At 41.3% G+C, this 19,786-nt stretch overlaps 1 protein-coding gene across 9 annotated transcripts in view; it reads right to left on the minus strand.

Annotated features, from left to right (window-relative positions):
• Positions 1–19,786, minus strand: part of Unc5d (unc-5 netrin receptor D) — a 541,037-nt gene that overhangs the window by 56,720 nt on the left and 464,531 nt on the right. For all 9 annotated transcript variants that reach the window (XM_021169826.1, XM_021169827.1, XM_021169823.1 and 6 more), the window contains 2 exons: positions 15,580–15,957; positions 11,689–11,773 (listed from right to left, as the gene is read on the minus strand). In XM_021169826.1, the coding sequence (XP_021025485.1) occupies positions 11,689–11,773; positions 15,580–15,957 (463 nt within the window). The remainder of the gene's footprint in view (positions 1–11,688; positions 11,774–15,579; positions 15,958–19,786) is intronic.

The raw sequence follows: 19,786 nt of genomic DNA on the forward strand, positions 1-19,786 counted from the left end.
TTAAAAAAAGTTAAAAGAAGGATTTGGGCTTGGGATAAATACAGGGCAGACTCTCAAAATGGAGTTCCGGTACTGGTCAAGCTTAATGCTTTGTGTTAAGACCCTTTGATGTTGCTGCCATCACAGAACATTCAACTGCAGCTGATTTCTCTTTACATCTCCATTCTGTAAGCAGCATCTATTCCTTAGCAAGGATGGCAGGTTGGAGGTTGATTAGCAATGATTGGGAAGTGATGCCACAGCTCATCACGCCGCCATTGTATTCCATTAGCTGGGAAGCACAGATTGAGAACACCGCATTAAAACAGCACCCCCGTGTACAATTCACGAGGGACCAAAGAGCATCTGTACCATTCAAGGGTTTAAAGATTTGGGTCACCCACATAGTATTCTCTAAAATAGCATCACGGGAAGGAGGCAGCACAGAGGGGCATGTGGTGGGAGGAGAGTGAGATGAGCACTGGAACGGAGTCTCTGAGCTTGTTGAAATGGAGCAACACCATAACTGAGAGAGATTAAGCTGTTTGCATATGTTAAACGGCTTTCGTTTACACACACATTCGTGGGGGTGTTTACCAATTAATATACTAAAGGAAGCACAAATCATGTGCAAATCACCAGTTCGTAGACACAATTTAAGGCTCATCTTTCATGCAGTGTTGGGCTTTTTAGAACTGAAATGATGCCTTGCTGGGAAGGAGTGAGGGGAAAGGGAGAGGAGTGGATCTATGCATCACACCGCTGTGACAGTTTTTAATATCTAGTAAGTTGTTTATTCATTTACATTTTGAATGGGGAACCAGCTTTCTCTGGAGGAAATGCGAATCTTATTTCATTTTAGTCAGGGAAGACCTAGGGGGAAATCTGGCCCAATGTCGGCATGGCTCAGAAGCAGGGATGCTGCTGGGTAGAAGGATGAGACAGAGCCAGTGTCACATGTCACCTTTGAGGCAGAATTAAGAAGGGAATCTAGTAATTTATTAGTGCCTATTTTGTGTGTGTGCATGTGTGTGAGTGTGTGTATGAGTGCATGTGTGTGAATGAGTGTATGTGTGAGTTTTCATGAATGTGTGTGTTATCAGTGTGTATGTATATATGAGTGTGTGAGTGTGTCTATGTTTGAGTGTTTATATGTGTATGAATATACAAGTGTGTCTATCAATGTATGTTTGTGTGTATGAGTGTGTGTGCTTATATGTGCGTATGTGTAAGTATGGGTGTGTGTGTATATATAATATATATGTTAGTGTATATTTGTGTGTGTGTGTGTGTGCTGGTGTTGGTTTTGGGCATCAGGTAGTGGTAGGAGGGATCTGTTCTGCAGGTCATGTTTGACAAGCCTGGAGTTTTATTTTAGGGAACTCTAGTGATTAGCTGCCAGGGCCTCATGGATGCCAGTCAAGAGCTGAATGTTGAGCTAAGCACTGCATCCCCAAAGCTGGGCTTGTAAGCAAATTCTGGCATGAGAGTTGGTACTTCAGAGGAATTCTTGTGAAGATAGAACAGTAGGGTTTGTATAGTGATCACATAGAAGCTTGAGTTTCTGCCCTGTTATTGCTGTAGCAGAAACAAATGGTTTAAAATAAGCATTTCTTACAGGTCTGAGTGGCAGAGACCCTACTAAGCTCGAAGGATTTCTTGGCCTTTTCTAGTTGCAGCTTTCTGGTATGTGGTGAGGTAAGGCCCCTCCTTTCCTCTGCTAGGCAGCAGCGTGAAATTCTCAGATCTCCCTGACTCTGTCTCTCCTGCCTTCTTAAGACCTTTCATTATGCTCACCTGGATAGTTTGCAGAACCTCTGCTTCTCAAGGTCTTTAACATGACTCAGACCTGAAGAATCCCTTAGCAAAAGGGAAGAACATGCCCAGGACCTCGGAGCACCATGGGGCATCTTTTAGGGAGCCATTATGTTTGGAATCCTCTGTTCCTGCTTCTTGTCCTATAATATGTCCCAGGTATGGATTAACTAACCAAGCTGTTGCTCATTTTCAGGGATTCATGCTGCAGCTGCTGGTGGTAATATTCTACTATCCAGAAAAGTACTCTGTGCCTGCATATAATAACCTCATGGAAATCTGGGAGGGGCTAGTGGTTCACCTTAAAGACTATACTCAGGGAGCTAGGAGGTGGATGGTTCCTGTCTTCTGAGAGCCGTGTGAATCATCTTAGCATCGCGGGGATAGCCTTCCTGAGGGCTGGTGTCTTCTCCCGGCATGTTTATTAGACTATAACTATGTGAAGTGGAAAGGATGATATATATTAAATATCTTAATAGGACAGGTTATTTCTACTTCCAGCATGAGTAATAAAAGAGATGGCCATACAAATAAAAATAATGATGGGACGTGGTGCCGGCTCACAATGTGCAATCAAACCCATGAACCAGCGACTTTCCCCTTATTGCATTAAGGCATACTTTCTCTTTCGCTCTATTAACAGCATTCAGAAACCATTGTTATCTTGTCAATGGCATCTTTAATTAAAGACTCCCCTGGACCACCCTAATCACTTCCCATTGTGAGCTCACTTGGGCTTCAAATGCACTTTGATTAAAATGATGGCAATTTGTATTGAGGTGTGCTTGCAGGCTGAGGTGGGGAGTGTGAGGCAGAAAAGAAAGCAGGACTTGGTTTGGGGAGGGGGGGTGGAAATCTTTTCTGGAAAAAAAAGCAAATCTTAAATCGACAATCGATGTATGAATTCTTTTCCCTTTCTTTTCTTTCTTTTTACCTTTTTCTGTATTTCATTTTGGCATTATACTCCAACATAAATGACTTTGTGAAGAAATCATCTTGATTTTTACTGGGGAATGTAGTATAATCTTCCACTAAAGGTGCATTAACCCCTCTAGGCCATTAAGATACTATTTGATAAATTGCTCCTTTTATTACAGTGCAAGGCAAGGCAAGGGAGCCTGAAAGAGCGAATGCAGCTCCCAAATGGCAGCAATTTACTCCCCTGGCACCAGCCGAGTCCTGCTCTGTTGTGTTACTTAGGAATCACCTTTCCCCAGCAGTTCCTTAGCCTCGTTGTGGAGTTAATTAATGGCAAGTCTCTCAGAAGGGATAGGGACATGCCATCAATTTGATGCACCCACTAAGATTTTTCTAAAACCCACTTAAAGGACACAGTAAGTCCAAACCCTGGAATGAGCCCGAGGACAGTTACACATCTTCATCCATCACAAGCAAGCAAGGAAAGCCGGGGAGTGGATGGGGTCACAGCCCCTTCAAGGTAACTTGACCCTTGTCCTGCTAGGCAGTCATTTTCTAACCTGAGTTCCAGCTCACTAGGATTCCACTGTTAGGGCTCATACAGTAGACTCTTAATGCATAATCAACAGATAGGAGAATGGTTAGAAATGGCGCTAAACACAAAAGCATTGGAGGAAGTTTGCTCTTTTTTTATCAGTATCTTGAAAGTAGACCATTAATCTTGACAGTAATTGAAGGACTTGCTTTTAAGCCCACAATTATGATGGCATCATAGAAACAATGAAAACCACCAGAGAATACCTGTTGTTGATGTAATTACAAAATAGGGCTACAGGAGGAGGTGAGTCAGTCAATAAAATTCTTACTGCGCAAGTGTGAGGGCTTGAGTTCAGATCCACAAGCACCCACATGAGAAACGAGGTGTAATGGCATGAACCTGTCATTTCAATTCGAAAGAAGCAGAGACAGGATGGCGCTTGGATGTTGCAGGCCAGCCAGTGTGGCAGAATTAATTAACTCTGGGTTCAGTAAGAGATGCTGATTTGAAAAACAAAACAAAACAAAAAACAAAAAAAAAGCCAAAAACAACAAAAACCGAACCAAACCAACCAACCAACAAAAATCCAAGGCAGTGAGCAATTGAGAAAGATAAGAAATACATCTGGCCTCCATATGCAGAGAGATATCTATGTGTATATATGCACACATACACAGGAACATGTATATGTGCATATACATGTAGACTATATATATATATATATATATATATTAGTCTTATATATAGTCTACAATACACATAAATCAGGACTGGGTCTTCCTAAAATTACAGGGATGTCATTACAGCTGCTAAGGCAAGAAGATCTAATGTCAAAGTATGGTTGGTGTATGGAATAAGTTTAAAGCCAATCTAGATAATTAGTGAGATCTTATCGCAAAATGAAAAGTAAAAAGATGGCTTGAGATGTGGCTCAGTGGTCAGAGCTGTTCGCTAGCATGTTCTAGGCTCTAGCTTTGCACTCTATCACATAATGAGCAAGTGAATTGGTGAATAAGTAAATGGCATTTGATGGTTTCACTGGAGTTCTTGTACAGGACATTATTGTATTATCTTTATCCAAAATCTCCCAACAGTTAACAATGTGTCAAATTTCAGGTCTGGAGAAGAAGAATGATCCTGGCTCTTGATGAGGCCAACCGGGGCCCAAGAAGTCTGAATTTCTGTGCTTTCCCCCAGTCTGCCATCCCATCTCAAGTCTGACAATGCTTTTCTTTTCAGGCACTGCTGATGCCAAAGTTGGCAGTGGAATCTTGACAAGTTCTGCATGTCATCAGTACTATATCAAGGAGCTCCAGGATGCCAGGTAGACTCTTACTTAGAAAGGCAGGATATTTTACCTTATACTCTCTCCCTCTCCCTCTCTCCCTCCCTCTCTCCCTCTCCCTCTCCCTCTCCCTCTCGTTCACCCTCCCCCTCCCCCTCCCTCTCTCTCATTTCTCTAATTTTTTCTCTTTTTTTGTTATACATTAGAGAGCTATATTTATTCCCTGGAAAGAAATTGAAAGTTGTTCCTAGAGCAACTGTTACAAGTAACTCTCAAGTGACCTTGAGCTGGCAAATCTTTCTCTGCTAATTAATCATTGGGTCCCAAGCCAGGATTGTAGGCAATATCTTCAACCCTTTCATCTCCATCACCACACACACACACACACACACACACACACACACACACACATTTCTCTCTAGCCTCTTTTACCCCCTCTCCCTTCGCCCCAATGTGGAGACCAGTGAATGGGTCTAAAATGTTCATGATTAGAGGCAAGCACACTCAATTGTAGAGTAGCTATAATTTATCATCCAAACTGACACTGCTTGGAGGGAGAAAGAAAGGACTCTACCAATAGTCCCACAAGGAGGGTACTTTTATGATGTGGGCTTGCACTTTGGCGGTGGTGGGGATGCGGCAGAACATAAATAACACCTCTGAAAGTGACCCTTGCCAGGTCTCCCAACCCAAAGCCTCATCAATCCTGACCATCAAATCAGTTTTATCCTTTCTCCCTCGCTCCCACGGGGGAGCAGGCAACACCACTGGAGGTAGAACTCACACTTATGCCTCCTTGCTCATCCCTCCACCTTTAGGGTTTTGTTCTGCTTGATTTCCTTATTAAAATGCACGGCAATAACGCCTACGTCTGTATATCTATATATATACCCCGAATAGCATGATGGTCAGTTTTCATTGTCAACATGATTGGATTAAGGAGCACCTAGGGAATTAGTGAGGATGTTCCTGTGGGCATATTTGTGAGCATTTGCATGGATAACTGGACAATGAGTGTATGCACACAGGAGGCTCTGATGTTTCCTCCGCATAGGAAGGTGACACTGCCAGCTTCTCTAAGGTTTCTACAAGCTTATCCTATCATCTGAGGCCAGGTAGTGATGGCTTTCTTAGCTGACTGAGGATGATTATAAAGATAAGGATTCTTAATGGGCTCCTTACAGATGAGCTGTGGTTCTAAAAGCTCTCAGTGACAGTGGACACTAGGTGTGGGCGTGACCCAATTGCCAACAGTTGTAAGTATTGGCAGCCCCATGTGGCTCCCATTGGCAGCAGCTCCTCCTTGAACACTGGCCTGAAAAAGCTGTGGCCCACATTGCAGAGCCAGAGTTTATCTCACTTCTTGGGAATATATGACCCTTTTCCCTCTTTCCTTGGCTTTGCCACTGTTGTGGTTGTATGATTGTGTGTGTGTGTATGTATGTGTGTGTTTGATTTTTGTTTCTTGTTTTTTTTTTTTTTGTCAAATAGACATAAGCTATAATTATTTGGGAAGAGGAATCTCAATTAAGAAAATGTCTTCATTAACTTGCCTGTAGGCAAGTCTTGATTAATGATTGATGTGGGAGGGCCTGGCATGAGGCAGGCAATGCCATTCCTGGGAAGGTAGACTTAGATGGTACAGGAAAACAGGCTGGACAAGCCAGGGGGAGGAAGTCCACATGGCGCATTCCCACCGTTGTCTCTGCTTCAGTTCCTGTCTGCATTCCTACCCTGTCTTCCCTCAGCGATGGATAGTGACCAGAGAGTTGTAAGATTGAAAAAACCTTTACATCCTCAACATGCTTTTGGTTATAGTCTTTGTCACAGCGAACAAACTAGGGCAGCCACCGTGCCCAATATTCCGAAAGGTTTTCCCTTGGATTCTGGGAGCATGGAAATGGTAAAGAAACTGATATGAAATGAGAATAGCTACCAATGCCATGTACCTTAAATGGCTCTAATTTTATAGGCACTTCTCACTGGGTCTTTGAAGAGGACAACCCAAACAAGGCTAAAATCATTTTTCAGTATATGGTCTGTGAAGCATGATCTTATGCACATATTTATAAATGTTTGTATGTATGTGCATTTGTGTGTGTGTGTGTGTGTGTGTGTGTGTGTATTAGTGTGTGTTTGTACATGGGTATATGAGTGTGAGCATGTGTCAAGCCCACATAAAGCTGTTGACAAAATGCAGAGCTCATCTTGGGGAAGAAAGTCCATCTTCCTTTCTTAGACTTCTAGAGAGCTTTCTGTCATCCTAGCATTTGACATTATTTCATACTCTGCTACTAAAACCAGAAGCCACTATCCATACATCTTTTAAAAAGGTGTCTCATATGACCTAGATTTCTACCTTTCCAATTTTTTTAACCTATTAGATTACATCGTTTGATCAAAACAAAACAACCTAGTAAACAAAATGGATAAAATATCCCATCTCCACTAAGCCCAAATGCCAAAATGTGTGTCCCTTTGTAAAGCTGTCAGCAAGATCACTTACATTTCTGATGCTGGTCTAAGCATTTGGTCTGGGATATACACATGACAGTGTAATTGGAAAAAGAAATGAATGTTTGCCTTTGGTTTCATTTTATTGCTTCTCAGAAAGCTGCCCATAATAATTTTCTGGTCCAGTTCTCTATTCTCCAGTCATGGGTGGGGTGGGCTGGGCTGCAGAGAGCTGGGTGAGGAGGAGTGGCCCAATGTGACATGCAGTGTTCTTACTGTAGGATGACCAGAAAGGGCCACAACATGGGATTCCTTTATTTGAAGATCTGAATTTAACTTTTATAAAATGACTAGAACCTGGTTAATCTGTAAAGGCTGAGGTCCCCTACCAACCAAGGATATCCGAGAAAAATGTAACATGAAACAAAACAAAGCAATAATCTAAATCCAAATGTACTAGGTGCAGATTTAGTAGCTGGGTTGAGCTTATTTGACACACTCTGCCAGAGTTACCATGGGTACAAAGCCAGTACATCAGGAGCTTGTGGGTCAGATGATATACAGCTTTGATCCAATAATAGGAGGCTTCTCATCAGCAAATATCCTCAGAAGTGCCAATATTGGTACCATTCATTTTCTGGGGACCCCTCTCATCCCTGTGCCTGAGGAAATTCTATCCCATCTTGTGAGTGGGATAGTTCACGATACTCTTTCCCCAGTCTGTAGCAAGATGTCAGCACAGTTGTATGAAAGTCATTTAAAGCAGTGTTCTGACACCAGAGTCATTTCTACCAGGGACAAACCTCTAGACATAGACCCTCTTTAAGACTCTGCCCTCACATACATATCCCTGTATATACCAGTCACCAGGAAATTTCCCCAGAGATAAAGACACCACTAAGACCCTTTTCTCATCTTTTAAGATTGGACTCAGATGACATCTCCAGAAAATAACCCCCCTTTCCTGCCTTCTTGTCTTTAAGTCTGCCCTTAAGGACCTATTCTATTTTCATTATTTCTATGGCTCTTTTCACTGCCCTGATACATAGTGACTGATTTTACCATGAAAACCCCAAATCCGAAGGGGAGACCTGGAAAGGGGAAAATATTTGAAATGTAAATAAAGAAAATACCCAATAAAAAATTCATTAAAAAAAGAAAAAGAAAAGAAAACCCCAAATCAGAAATGTTGCAACCCTGTAACTTTTTGAGGGCTGTTATGGTTTGTATGAGAATGACCCACATAGTTTTTGAATACTTGGTCTGCTGTTGATGGAACTGTTGGGGAAGAATTAGGAAGTTTGACTATGTTGGAGAAGGTATACCAACTAGAAGTGACTGTCAGAAGTGGGTGGGCTTTAGGGCTTCAAGATCCTCCTGCTGTCCCCAGTGCTCTCTCTGCCTTGGCTTGCAGTCTAATATGAAAGCTCTTAGTTGTTGCTGTAGCCACTGGCCACCTGCTCCCTCTGAAACCATAAACCCATGCACATATGCCCATGAAACACACATATATGTACCAACATGCATACCACAGCACCATATACTCTCTCTCTCTCTCTCTCTCTCTCCCTCTCCCCCCCCTCTCTCTCACACACACACACTTATCAAACCATGAATGTAGAGCTTTATGAGATTCCTTGAATAGAAGAGTTTTGTTTTGTTTTGTTTTGTTTTTTATCTTTAGATCCCACTATACTGCGATAGAAATCAGGCAGAAAGCTTAGTTAATCAAATCAGAATTCTCAACCAGTCCCCTGCTACACTGGAGATGGTGCTCAAGGAGGAATAGTGGAAATGCATGCTAAGGTGGAAAGCATGGTAGACAGGAATCTAAATATAGGATAAAGCCATTTGTAAGATCCTGCTGTATTCTTGCTAGAGAAGTAGAATCAACAAATCCAATTCTCACACCCCCCAAAACAAAAGAGATGGGAGGAAATGAACCAGGGCAGCCTATTCTCACTACATGCTGGATTTAGAGACAAGTTTATGCTGACAGATGGACCGCGTAAAATGAAAATGGGTTTTCAAGTGGTATGACAAAGGAAGACAGTACAATGGCCTTTTCCTGATTAGTCGGAAGATTAAAAGCCAAAGAACACGGATCCAAAGCAGCTTCTTGGCTCAGACAGAAAATTTTATCCCAGCTTAGCAAACAAAAAGGGAGCAGAGAGGCATTTGCTATTTCCAGCATTTTGCAAATAGTTTAGTGTCACTCAAAGGGTAGTAAGGATTACAGAGCAAGTAGAACGGCCTGCAGCTTAGAGTGACCATTCTGAAGGGACACAGGATCCATCAGCAGGTTACCACACATTGAAAGGCAACATAGGGAGCATGGGCTTCTTACCATCCACAGTTCAATCCATAAGAAATGCATGGCTCACAGATTTCAACTTTTTTGTTTGTTTGTTTGTTTTTTGTTTTGTTTTTTGAGACAGGGTTTCTCTGTATAGCCCTGGCTGTCCTGGAACTCACTTTGTAGACCAGGCTGACCTCCAACTCAGAAATCCACCTGCCTCTGCTTCCAGAGTACTGGGATTAAAGGTGTGGACCACCATGCCCAGCTCAGATGTCAACCCTTAAAGAAACAGCTCCTGTCTCTATCCACATCCCTAGACAGCAGAAGGGAGTACAGTCTAAATATGGATGGGCAAGTTCAGTCTACCAACATGGGATTTAAAAAGAGAAGGTGGCCCAAGGGGTGACCTCATTAGGACAACCTGTCTTTAAAGGTTATTAGCATCTAAGTTCATAGGCAGTGTTCTCTCTTATCTTAAAATTGTAGGGTGCCCTATATAATCTTTCCTTTTCAATACCTTTTGAGCATTTTAAGGCTTTGTAGACTTGATGCCTGTTGGAACATTTCTTCTTCTGACCTGTTAAGAAGGGGCAGCTTCCAGAACAAGATGGGGATGGAGGTAAGCTGTAAATTAAGTGTCCTGGAAAAATAGAAAGTAGCCCCAGGCAGGCTCTGCGATAATGAGGCAGAAGGCACTGGGGATGGGTTTGAGTGGAAGAAGCCGAATACAGGCTCAGGAGTTCGATTACAATGATGGGGAGAAGATGCGGAAGGCAGAGCTGGCAGGAGGCCATGACTCAGGCACGATTGGCTGGCTCTAACTTATTCAGTAACCACTCTATATCCTCTGCTTCCCATTTGTAGACAATCAACCTGAGATCAAAAATAGTCTGACTGTACTGAACATAGACAGAGTTTTACTCTCAGAACACTGTAGTATCAGACATTATCAATAATCTAGAGGAGATTTAAAGCACGTTGCAGAATGTACATAGGTTCAATGCACATATAGTGCCCCTTTATATAATGGATGTGAACATCTTGGGATTTTGGTGTCCTTGTAGGGTCCTGGGTACAGTCCTCTGTGGATGATGAGGGATGACTGTACCTGACTTTTGCAAGATTATGAGTTTAAAATCATACAGGCAACAGACAGGAACCTCAATCTCAAATAAGTATCCTTTGAAAAAAATCTGTGGATATAAAAGAGGTACCATTTATCCAAGAACTCCAATGTTACTTCTAAGTAACCTGTAATGGAGCAGAAACTCTTCAAAGCTCTCTCTGTTCCTTGTATAGGGATACAGCTCACTGGTTGAGCTCTTACTTAGCCTTCTTGAGTTCCTGGAATTCATGTTCAGTACCACAAACGAACACAAATTTAAACTCTCTGAATCTGTTTCCAACATCTGCCGGCAGGGGTTATTTAAGACTTTAGTACCATGTAGGAAAAGAGTGGATCTCTACACAACTGAGGATGCTCTTCAAGTGCCCATCATAGGGCAGCTCCATGTAAATCCTCTGAGAGCCTTCCCCATCACCAGCTAGCAGAAAATTGTCTCGGATTCTTCTAAGGCCTCATAGAATGGTTAGTCAGAATTGCTATGTACCCACAAATCCTTCTATATAGATTACTATCTAAATCTGTTTCAACCATCTGTTTTGGGGGGGGGTCTTTTCTTTCCCCATGTTTTTCTTTCATGTGTTCCATACTCATAACAAAAACAACAGAAAACCTATTTTAAAATAACAAAGATATTATGACTAAAAATGCCAGAGGTATGTAACCAGTTTATAAGACAAATTGCTTTCTAAAGAGGAGCTAGCTTTATCTTGTGTGATAGAAAGCAACATTTCTACAAATGTTATAGTTGCGCTGAGAAAATAACCAACTACTTTCATTAAAAAGAGTATATGACAAGATTTGTATTTGCTTGTGTAATTGAATTTAATGCTGCTGAAATCTGTCAGGCCCAAAAGCTATTGAAGACCACATATTTTACCCTTAGAAAATCACTGACAAAATTGACTCCCAGCCTGTATGGAACAGGCTGGACCTGAAGAGTCATGATTTCACTATTTGATGGTTTTTTATATATAGGGCTCTGCACTAAACAGCACCTGCAAAGGTAATTTAATTTTGTCTTGAAGGGGAGACTATTGGGCAGTTTAAGCAGTTTCTGTTTATGCATCTGACTACCAGTTCACTGTTCCCCACTTGGTGCCTCCTGCTGAGATTCCAATAACCTTAAGATGTAACTCAGGTCTATACTCCCTTTATAGTCATCATCTCAACCTCGTACCAACTTGTCTCATCTGAACAATAAATTCAGATTTTTTGCACAAGTCCCAGTGGATATTCAAGGTACTATTAATATGCCAGTCTTCTCTGACTCTTACCTCGGTTCACCTTGGTTGATTGACATATAAATCTCCCAAGAATTCTCCTCTGGGATGGCACCATGTGGTATGAGTAGACTCACCCCTAAGACAGAGAAAGCCAATAGGTCATTTGGAGATATCCTAACTATTTTGAAACATGCTTTTTGGGTACCTTATAGATGCCAACACAAAGTTTCCCCTACCAATTTATAAACACCAAACCTCAAAGAACTCTGTGGGGGAATTTGCTCTGTATCAGACCAAAATTGATCATATTCAATGCTCACTTTTATCTGAAATTTTGCCAGCATTCTAAGGCCAGGATCTACCAAATACACCTGAAAAGTTACAACTTTATCAGCCCATAAATTAGCTTTCTCCAAATTTTAAAATCTAGTTATATATCTTGTTCTCGTTTCTGGAATAGATATCTGGGCTGATGTGTAAACTAACACTTTCCTTGAACCTGGAATGAAATTGTCTTACAAGCTGTATCTACATGTTAGGGAAAGTGCTCTGTGAATTGCTGCATCTTTTTAAAAATATATAAAAAAAAATGTGTCTGGTCACTTTTGAAATACTCTAGGTCATTCTGCAATTGATATGACTTTAACTTTATAAACAGCAGCTAGAAAAGCTTAAGGGGGTGGCAGTGTCTTAACCATACTCATGTCTCTGTCATTGTGAAGCCACACCACTGCATCTGAAAGGTCCCCAGTTCCTATTTACAGCTATGAAGAAAACACTTTACTTGGGACAAAGAGAGACATCTGGAAAAAGCTGGGAGTCTCTTTAACGTGACTTCTGTTTATAAAAAGGAATGGACTCGTGCAATAGTAAGAGCATCACACAAAATAAAATCTCTAGGCTTCCTCCTATGTTTTGAATAATACAGCTTTCACCGGTTTTCCCTTTTGTTAGAGATAATTGCAGAGGAAGCTTGCAGGTTGCTGTTGACAAGCTTTCTTGTTCTTCTCTCTCTGTGTGTGTTGTTAGCGGCTACAGAGTCAAGGAATGTGAGACTTATTGTGAACCAGGTTATCTGTGATTCACATTTACATCATTATTCAGTAACATGTTAGCAATCATCAGCATCTTTCACTAGAACTAAGAATGAGACGCATTAAAATTCTGTTCATGGCTTTTCAGTAAGGAGAGGTATTTACATTCTACACCTTCACATCAATAGTATGATAACTGTAACTGGCATGCTGGGGGACCTCCAATCAGATGCCCCTTACATTTCCTGCTCTTCCTTAACTGTAACCGTACCCTTTCCTAGTACCGAACACAGATGCTAACGGGATATTTAAGGGTTCATATGTTGCCTTGAACCTTCATTCAGCCTTGTCTTAGTTTGGCACTGATTTCTCTGTTGTTTCTTCTACATTATCTCTATGCCACGAAGACAAAGAATCATGAAGACTCCTCAATAGAAGCTCAGTATATAATTAGGCAGCTGTACCCTGTTGCAGTAATGACACTTAGCACAGTGCCGGACCCAGAATAAACATATTGCAAATAGGAAAAGATACGCAAAGGATTCAAAATTCTTAGTATAAAATCAGGTTCTGAGTTATGGTGTCTTGCGTGCGCCATCATTGCCTGGGACTACTTGTTGGGCCTACACTATCCCACTTCTTTCAGGTAAGCTTAATTCCCTATGTTTAGGTGGAAACATTATCCAATATACTCCTAATTCAACCTTAATCAATTCTTTAAAGTGGCCCTTACATTTTTCAATCTCCCTCACTCATGATTTCTATTAGCCTTCAAATATTCTTCATATCCAAACATACATTGCACATGGAGACTGAAGAGAGTTAATCCCAGGGCCAAAGGTAGAAGAACAGTGGACATTAGCATGTTGATGGCAAGTTGCTGATTATCATGCCCCGGGTCCCCTAAAGAATTCTCCATTTACAACATGTCATTTAAATCTTTGATTTAAAAGAAAATACAACTCCCCAACCCCACCTGCTACTCTGATAGCTTTTTAAAATTGGATACGACAATAGAACCACCTGTCAGAGTTTCTACTTTCATATTTTGCATAATAAATGAGTTCCAGAGTGCAGCGCCTGGCAATCCAGGATGGATGGCATTAGAGCAATCTAATTTCTGTGGCGTGCTTTCTGGACACTTCAGTTCCCCGGGGCATAGTTTGCATTTATGCCCTACAAAGACCAAGGAGCTTGTTTCAACGCCCCACACTTCTTTTTCCTAAAACTCATTTGAAATGTGCAGCTTCAATCTTGTTCAGTGGCTCTTGTCAGGAGACTTGAAAACATCCCGGTTCATGGTGGAAATGGGTGAGGATCTCCGACAAGGTATCAGAGTTTTAGTTTTCAACAAGGATGTCTCTCAAGAGAGATACGAGAGGAAAGAAATATTTCTCATTCATCCAGGTTTTCATTTCCATGTTTTCTTTGATGAAAATTAAGCAAATATGGGCAATGAATAGTTTGCTCTTGACACTAGTTCAATATGTAAACACAGACACATATGAACCCTGTACACATGAGGATGGGGACATGTTTGAGGAGCCTTGATAAAGGCATAGTAGTAACTCACTGGCTTCATGTGACTCTGATTTCACATCCTCGTCTTTGGTAAAACAAGGGATGCATGTTCCATTTTTGTATTTTTTTTACAAATTCATGTGATAAATATGGCTGGCTACTTCTTTCTAAAAGAAGTGTCCTATTGGTCAGTTATGCCCTAGTGACACGTTAGACTGTCATCATACACCGTCACTCATATGGGGCACTTAAACTAATGGGAAATAAGAATCCCAGCATGCCCTAAAACACTGGCAAGGTAGGTTGAGAAACAACATTATTTCTAGAGCTGCAACTTAGGCTATTTTCCAGAAGTAAGTTATATTTTGAAACTGGGTGTGAGAGGACACTACTAATTTGGGATAGAATGAGTTTAAAATTATCAAGTGAAGAGAAAGTTCAGTTTCAAGTCTAAGCTACTAGACAGGTAAGGTAGCCGCAGTCATAGTCTAAGACCAATCCTGGCACAGATTTCATTTTATGGGATAAAATCCTGGTCATCTCCACTCATTGAGCTCTCGCTTGATACTCAATTTCTGTCTAAGAGCATGGCTAGATCTAATGTTCCTGGCCCTCTCTGCTGTCGATATCTGCCATGGAACTCACCTGCCTCCCACGGCTTAGGACTAAGAGGAGAAAGCAATCTCATTTCCCTCTACTCTGGCCTCAGGCAACAACCGTGAAGATCAAGTGACAGCTAGGGATGACATTTTTAAAGTAACCTTTGCCAGGGATCAGAAATATCTACTACAAATATCCAGAGAAATCTCCTCTCTTAAAACCCAAAGAAGGGAAACACATACTTTGAAATGGGTTGTGCATGTGGCATAGCTCTAGAACTAATGTTTGAACTTTAAAGAGCAACAATGCAATGATTCATCATCATTGCTTGCCAAGAACCAATGTAATAATAACTTAAAAATAGTCAAAATAATTATCGAGGGCCCGAGAAATGTGACTGTTCGTGCACTAAATTATTTGTCAGTGCAAACATGTGCTTTGGCTAAATAAGGTACTTGTCAGTTGTAGAAAAGAACTGTGTTCTTTTCTTCCTTACCATGCCCTAGGTGACATATTCCAATGGGTCTCAAAATCAGGAGCCTCTCCATACCACCTGATGGGTAGAATGCTAAAAGATGGTGATTAGCAGCATCAATGTGGTCTTCTGTCTTGATGGCAGGCAGAGAGATGGCTCTGCTCTATTTCAGCTGCACATCTGGGCTCCTGGGCACACAAAGTGCAGGCCCAGCCTTCGATGATCACTTCCATATGAATCTGATTATTGCATACTTATAAAAAGATATTTACACAAGTGAGGAAAATATGCAAACACTCACTTACCACCCACCTGTATTTGGCATTACTAAGCGCCCCCCTAAATGGCCAAAGACACCAGTTGTCCTCAGCTCTGTCCTTGTCGGCAGTGATGACAGATTTTGGACGTACGGCGTTTTGTTTCTGGGATGTATTGTACTGAATCCGCGGTTGTTTCCATGAGGGAAAGTCCCCGAGTGATTCTTGCCATGGTACTCTGCTCTCTCAGACACTCCCAGGGAAACCATAAATGAGCTCTGGACTTTGACTTTGATGTCAGATAAAGGATTGAAGAGTGAGGACTCTGTCATGAGCTCCTTGTCCAGTGGATCCTGCAGGCAGATGGGCCCACTGTATGTCCGGCTCACAGTCAGATCTGGCTGCATGGCAGGATTCAGTAGTAGAGAATTTCCTGGTAAGAAAAAAAAAATGATCTGTCACTCAGACACTAAAAGACACCTCCATCACTCTTTTTGCAGTTGCCTCTATTAAAGGGAGAACATCTTGTATTGGCTTTGGATGTAGTGATTGGTATTAGCTTCTGCTGCTAACCTAGATGGAACCATGCCAGTGGTTGGGAATGGGGACCTCTGACATTCCAGGTCAGTTTCTGAATATCATGCCCTTATTGACCTCACATCTAACACTCTTGACATGCCTCTTTTTCAAGACAAACATGTCTGACACTGGATTAGGGCCACTTGCCTTAGGTAGTGTTTGTGTGATTATCTTAACTGGCAAAGAAAAGGTAAAAAAGAAAAGAAAAGAAAAAAAACAGAAAGATGTTTTGCAAACTAGTTAGGAGCAAAATAACATCTGTTCCTTTTAAATAGCAAGAGATGCCACTGTGTAGTGACTCTTGCTGTAGACAAGAGCCCACAGAGGAGGTGGAAAATTTCTTGTAAAATTCTAAGCAGATCCTGGCGCTGGGGGAGCAAGCATGCTTTGGAGCAAATAGTTCAGGGGACTTATGAATCACTCTAAGTCTGAGGGGCCAATGTACTTGAACATCACAGATGTCACTCTGTGAGGGAAAGAATGCTCCAGCAGAGAGTGGCTTGGATTGTAAGAGGGGATCATCTCAGAAAGGTACCTTGCTAGTTTAAAAAAAAATGGACAAAACAGTCTTCACAAAACACAGCAGAAATTGGACCTGTGCTCTAGTCATCTGCTGGGCTCACCATTTTTTTCCAAGCCAGATATTAAAAAGGCTGTGATATTTTTCTCCTGATGAAGTAATCCCATTTATTAGTAAATAACAGAATAACCCTCACTCCCCAGCCTCCCACTCTTACCAGTTCGTCAATATGACAGCTCAAGTAGAAACCCAAATCATATTAAGCAATATTCTTTTGGGTCCTGACCAAAAAACATGTTTTAAATGTGGTATTTTTGAAAATGCTTCAATTCTAGGTTGTATTGTATTAGTCTCTATTGTTTTTCTATTTTCCCAATTTGTAACAGTGTCATGAGGGGATCCATCACTGTGGATTTTCTCACCCCTTGTTGGGATATGCTAAGAATCAAGAATCACAGAGAAAATACACAAAAAGATAATGCAACTCTAATGGCCCTTTGATGTTGCCCCTTTTCCATCTTGGGGCTGTTGTGCTAAGATGCAGCCACCATCAAGCAGTCTTTTTAAACAGGACCACACAGAGTTCAATAGATGATGACCTTGCTCCTGTCTGTGGTTTTCCACAGGAAAAAAGGAGGACTGAAGAACACAGCACATTTGAAAACAGTTTGAAATAGCAGTTTCCATGGAGACTTCAAAAGCTCATATCTTAATTTTTGGCTACTTTTGAAAGACTTGCCTAGCTTATGGGGGAAAATATTTCTGATACTTAGCACAGACATGGAAAACACCCAGATGCACATACACACACACACACACACACAGAGAGAGAGAGACAGAGACAGAGACAGACACAGAGAGAGACAGAGAGATAGATAGAGAGACAGACAGAGTGAGACAGAGAGACAGAGAGACAGAGAGATAGAGAAAGAGACAGACAGAAACAGAGAGCCAAAGGTATAGAGAGACAGAGAAATATAAAGAGAGACAGAGACAGACAGAGGGGGGAGAAAAAGATAGAGGGACAGACAGACAGAAAACAAAAAGGAAAAACACACAAAGAGACAGAAACAGAGGCAGAACAGAGATGATAGGGAGAAAGACAGAGACAGAGAAAATATACACACACATGAGGGGAGAGAGGAGAGAGAAGAAGAGAGAGTGGAGAAAGAGAGGCAGATAGACAGACAGACATAGAAAAACACACAGGGAAAGCACACACATATACACATTCAAATGCATAAGTCTACCGTTGAAAGTGTTGGTTGCCAACCTGACCAAAGCCTGATTAAGGCCAGCTATTCTTCCTGCTGCCTTGTTACCCCTCCCTTCTCTTTAAAAACCAATTTTCTTCATTTAACCTAAGCATTGTATTCTTTCTGTATGCCTGACTTTTTACCTTTCTTCCATCCCTCCCTTCTATCTTCTTATCTATTGAACCCAAGGGCTTTACACTTGTGGAACAAGTCGTCTACCATACCCAAGATGATTTCTATGGTTAGTTTTAATTTAACTGTCAACTTGGCTCAGTGTGAATCTCCTGGCATAAGGGATTATCAAGATCAGATTGGCCTTCGACCACGTCTGTGGAGAATTGTCTTGGTTATATTAACTGATATGGGAAGAACCTGCCTTCTAAAGCAACATCATTCCCTGGGTGTTGAACTATGTACAAGCAGAGAATGTGAGCTGAGAACAAGTAAAAGCATAGGCATTCATTTTCTCTGATATAGACCTCGGATGCCTGTGGCTAGCTGCTTCAAATATTAACCTTGACTTCCCAGCAATGATGGGCTACCATCTGCAATTGTAAACCAAATAAACTATCTTTCCCTTAACTTTCTCTTTGGAGAGGGGGGGTTATTTAATTACAATTTCATTACAGAAAGAAAACTAGGACAAAATTCTGCTTAACATTCTTGCTGTTCCCCTTCTTGGGGTACTGGACATGTTGTTCATCAAGATATCACCTTGAAGACAGTGGAGGTCAAAGTCACAGTCTGTAAAAATGAGATTCATTGTCAATGGGGATGGGGATGGTAGCAGTTAACAAAAGAGTTTTTGTCTTCTATCCTGAGATTTATGAGATTCTTAGCCAAAAATAAACAGAATGGTCAGGCGATCTGATAAGATGATTTCTTTTTTAGAGATTCGCAATATACTGATGTTCTGAATCACTCCTCCATGAGGACATTGGCCAATCTATGTAAATCACTGTCGCCCAAATGTATTCAGGCCAGGCAGCTACCTCCCTCTCACATTCATTGCCTGCTGCTCCGCAGAGCATGCTGCTGTCCCATGGTTAGAGGACACGTGAGCATCTAGAGCTATCTTTAGAGAATGAGCTCTCCCAAATGCCAAGGGCTTCCCCAGGTTAGTCTCAGCAAATTCATGTTCACAAGAACACCATGAGGAGGATGTTAGCATTCCCATTTTATAGTTGTGAAATGGTGACTCAGAATAACTGTTTTGCTTCATAGCGGTTTCATATTCTAATGTAACTGCATTCAAAGCAGGTGAACTTGTACACAATAGTGGCTTAACCATAATGGCTTAACACCAAGGTACCCAAAAATAAAAGCCAAGGGAGAAGCCTATTATCTAAGTTATATCTCAGCTGCTTGTTCTAGCAGGTTTGGGCTTCTACTTCAGCAATCTGTCTACCCAATAAATGCTGAGTGCCGAAATGTCTAGCCTTTAGAATAGGTGATACCTATACAATGAATAGAAATAAAGGGGACATTATAGAAAATGAGGGTAATGGTCCAAAACTTCATCCTTTGAAGAGAGACAGTTACTTTTTGCATAATATTAAAACCAAATGTGTCTCATCCCCACCTTGTATTCAGGAATAGGTTTGGTTCATAATAGAGGATTAAATGACTCTCTCTGTTCTGAAAAAGAGCATATCTGTGCCTTGACATGAAAAATGTTTCTTTCTCCACAACAAAAGATTGGTCAGCCTTGCAATAGCTGAAAGTAATTTAGGCTGGTATTTCATTTTATCCCCACATACCTGATCCCTCCGATATCATCTAAACCCTTTTTATTTATTTGAAATTAAAGAAATTAAAAAACCAGTGTAATAAAGGTTTTGGGTAGTTTTGTTCTGGGGCTGTGTCCTCAGCTTTTAGTACTCAGTATTTTAGTTAATAAAATTAAA

Source organism: Mus caroli, chromosome 8 (genome assembly GCF_900094665.2).
Source record: "Mus caroli chromosome 8, CAROLI_EIJ_v1.1, whole genome shotgun sequence".
NCBI classification, from domain to species: Eukaryota; Metazoa; Chordata; class Mammalia; order Rodentia; family Muridae; genus Mus; species Mus caroli.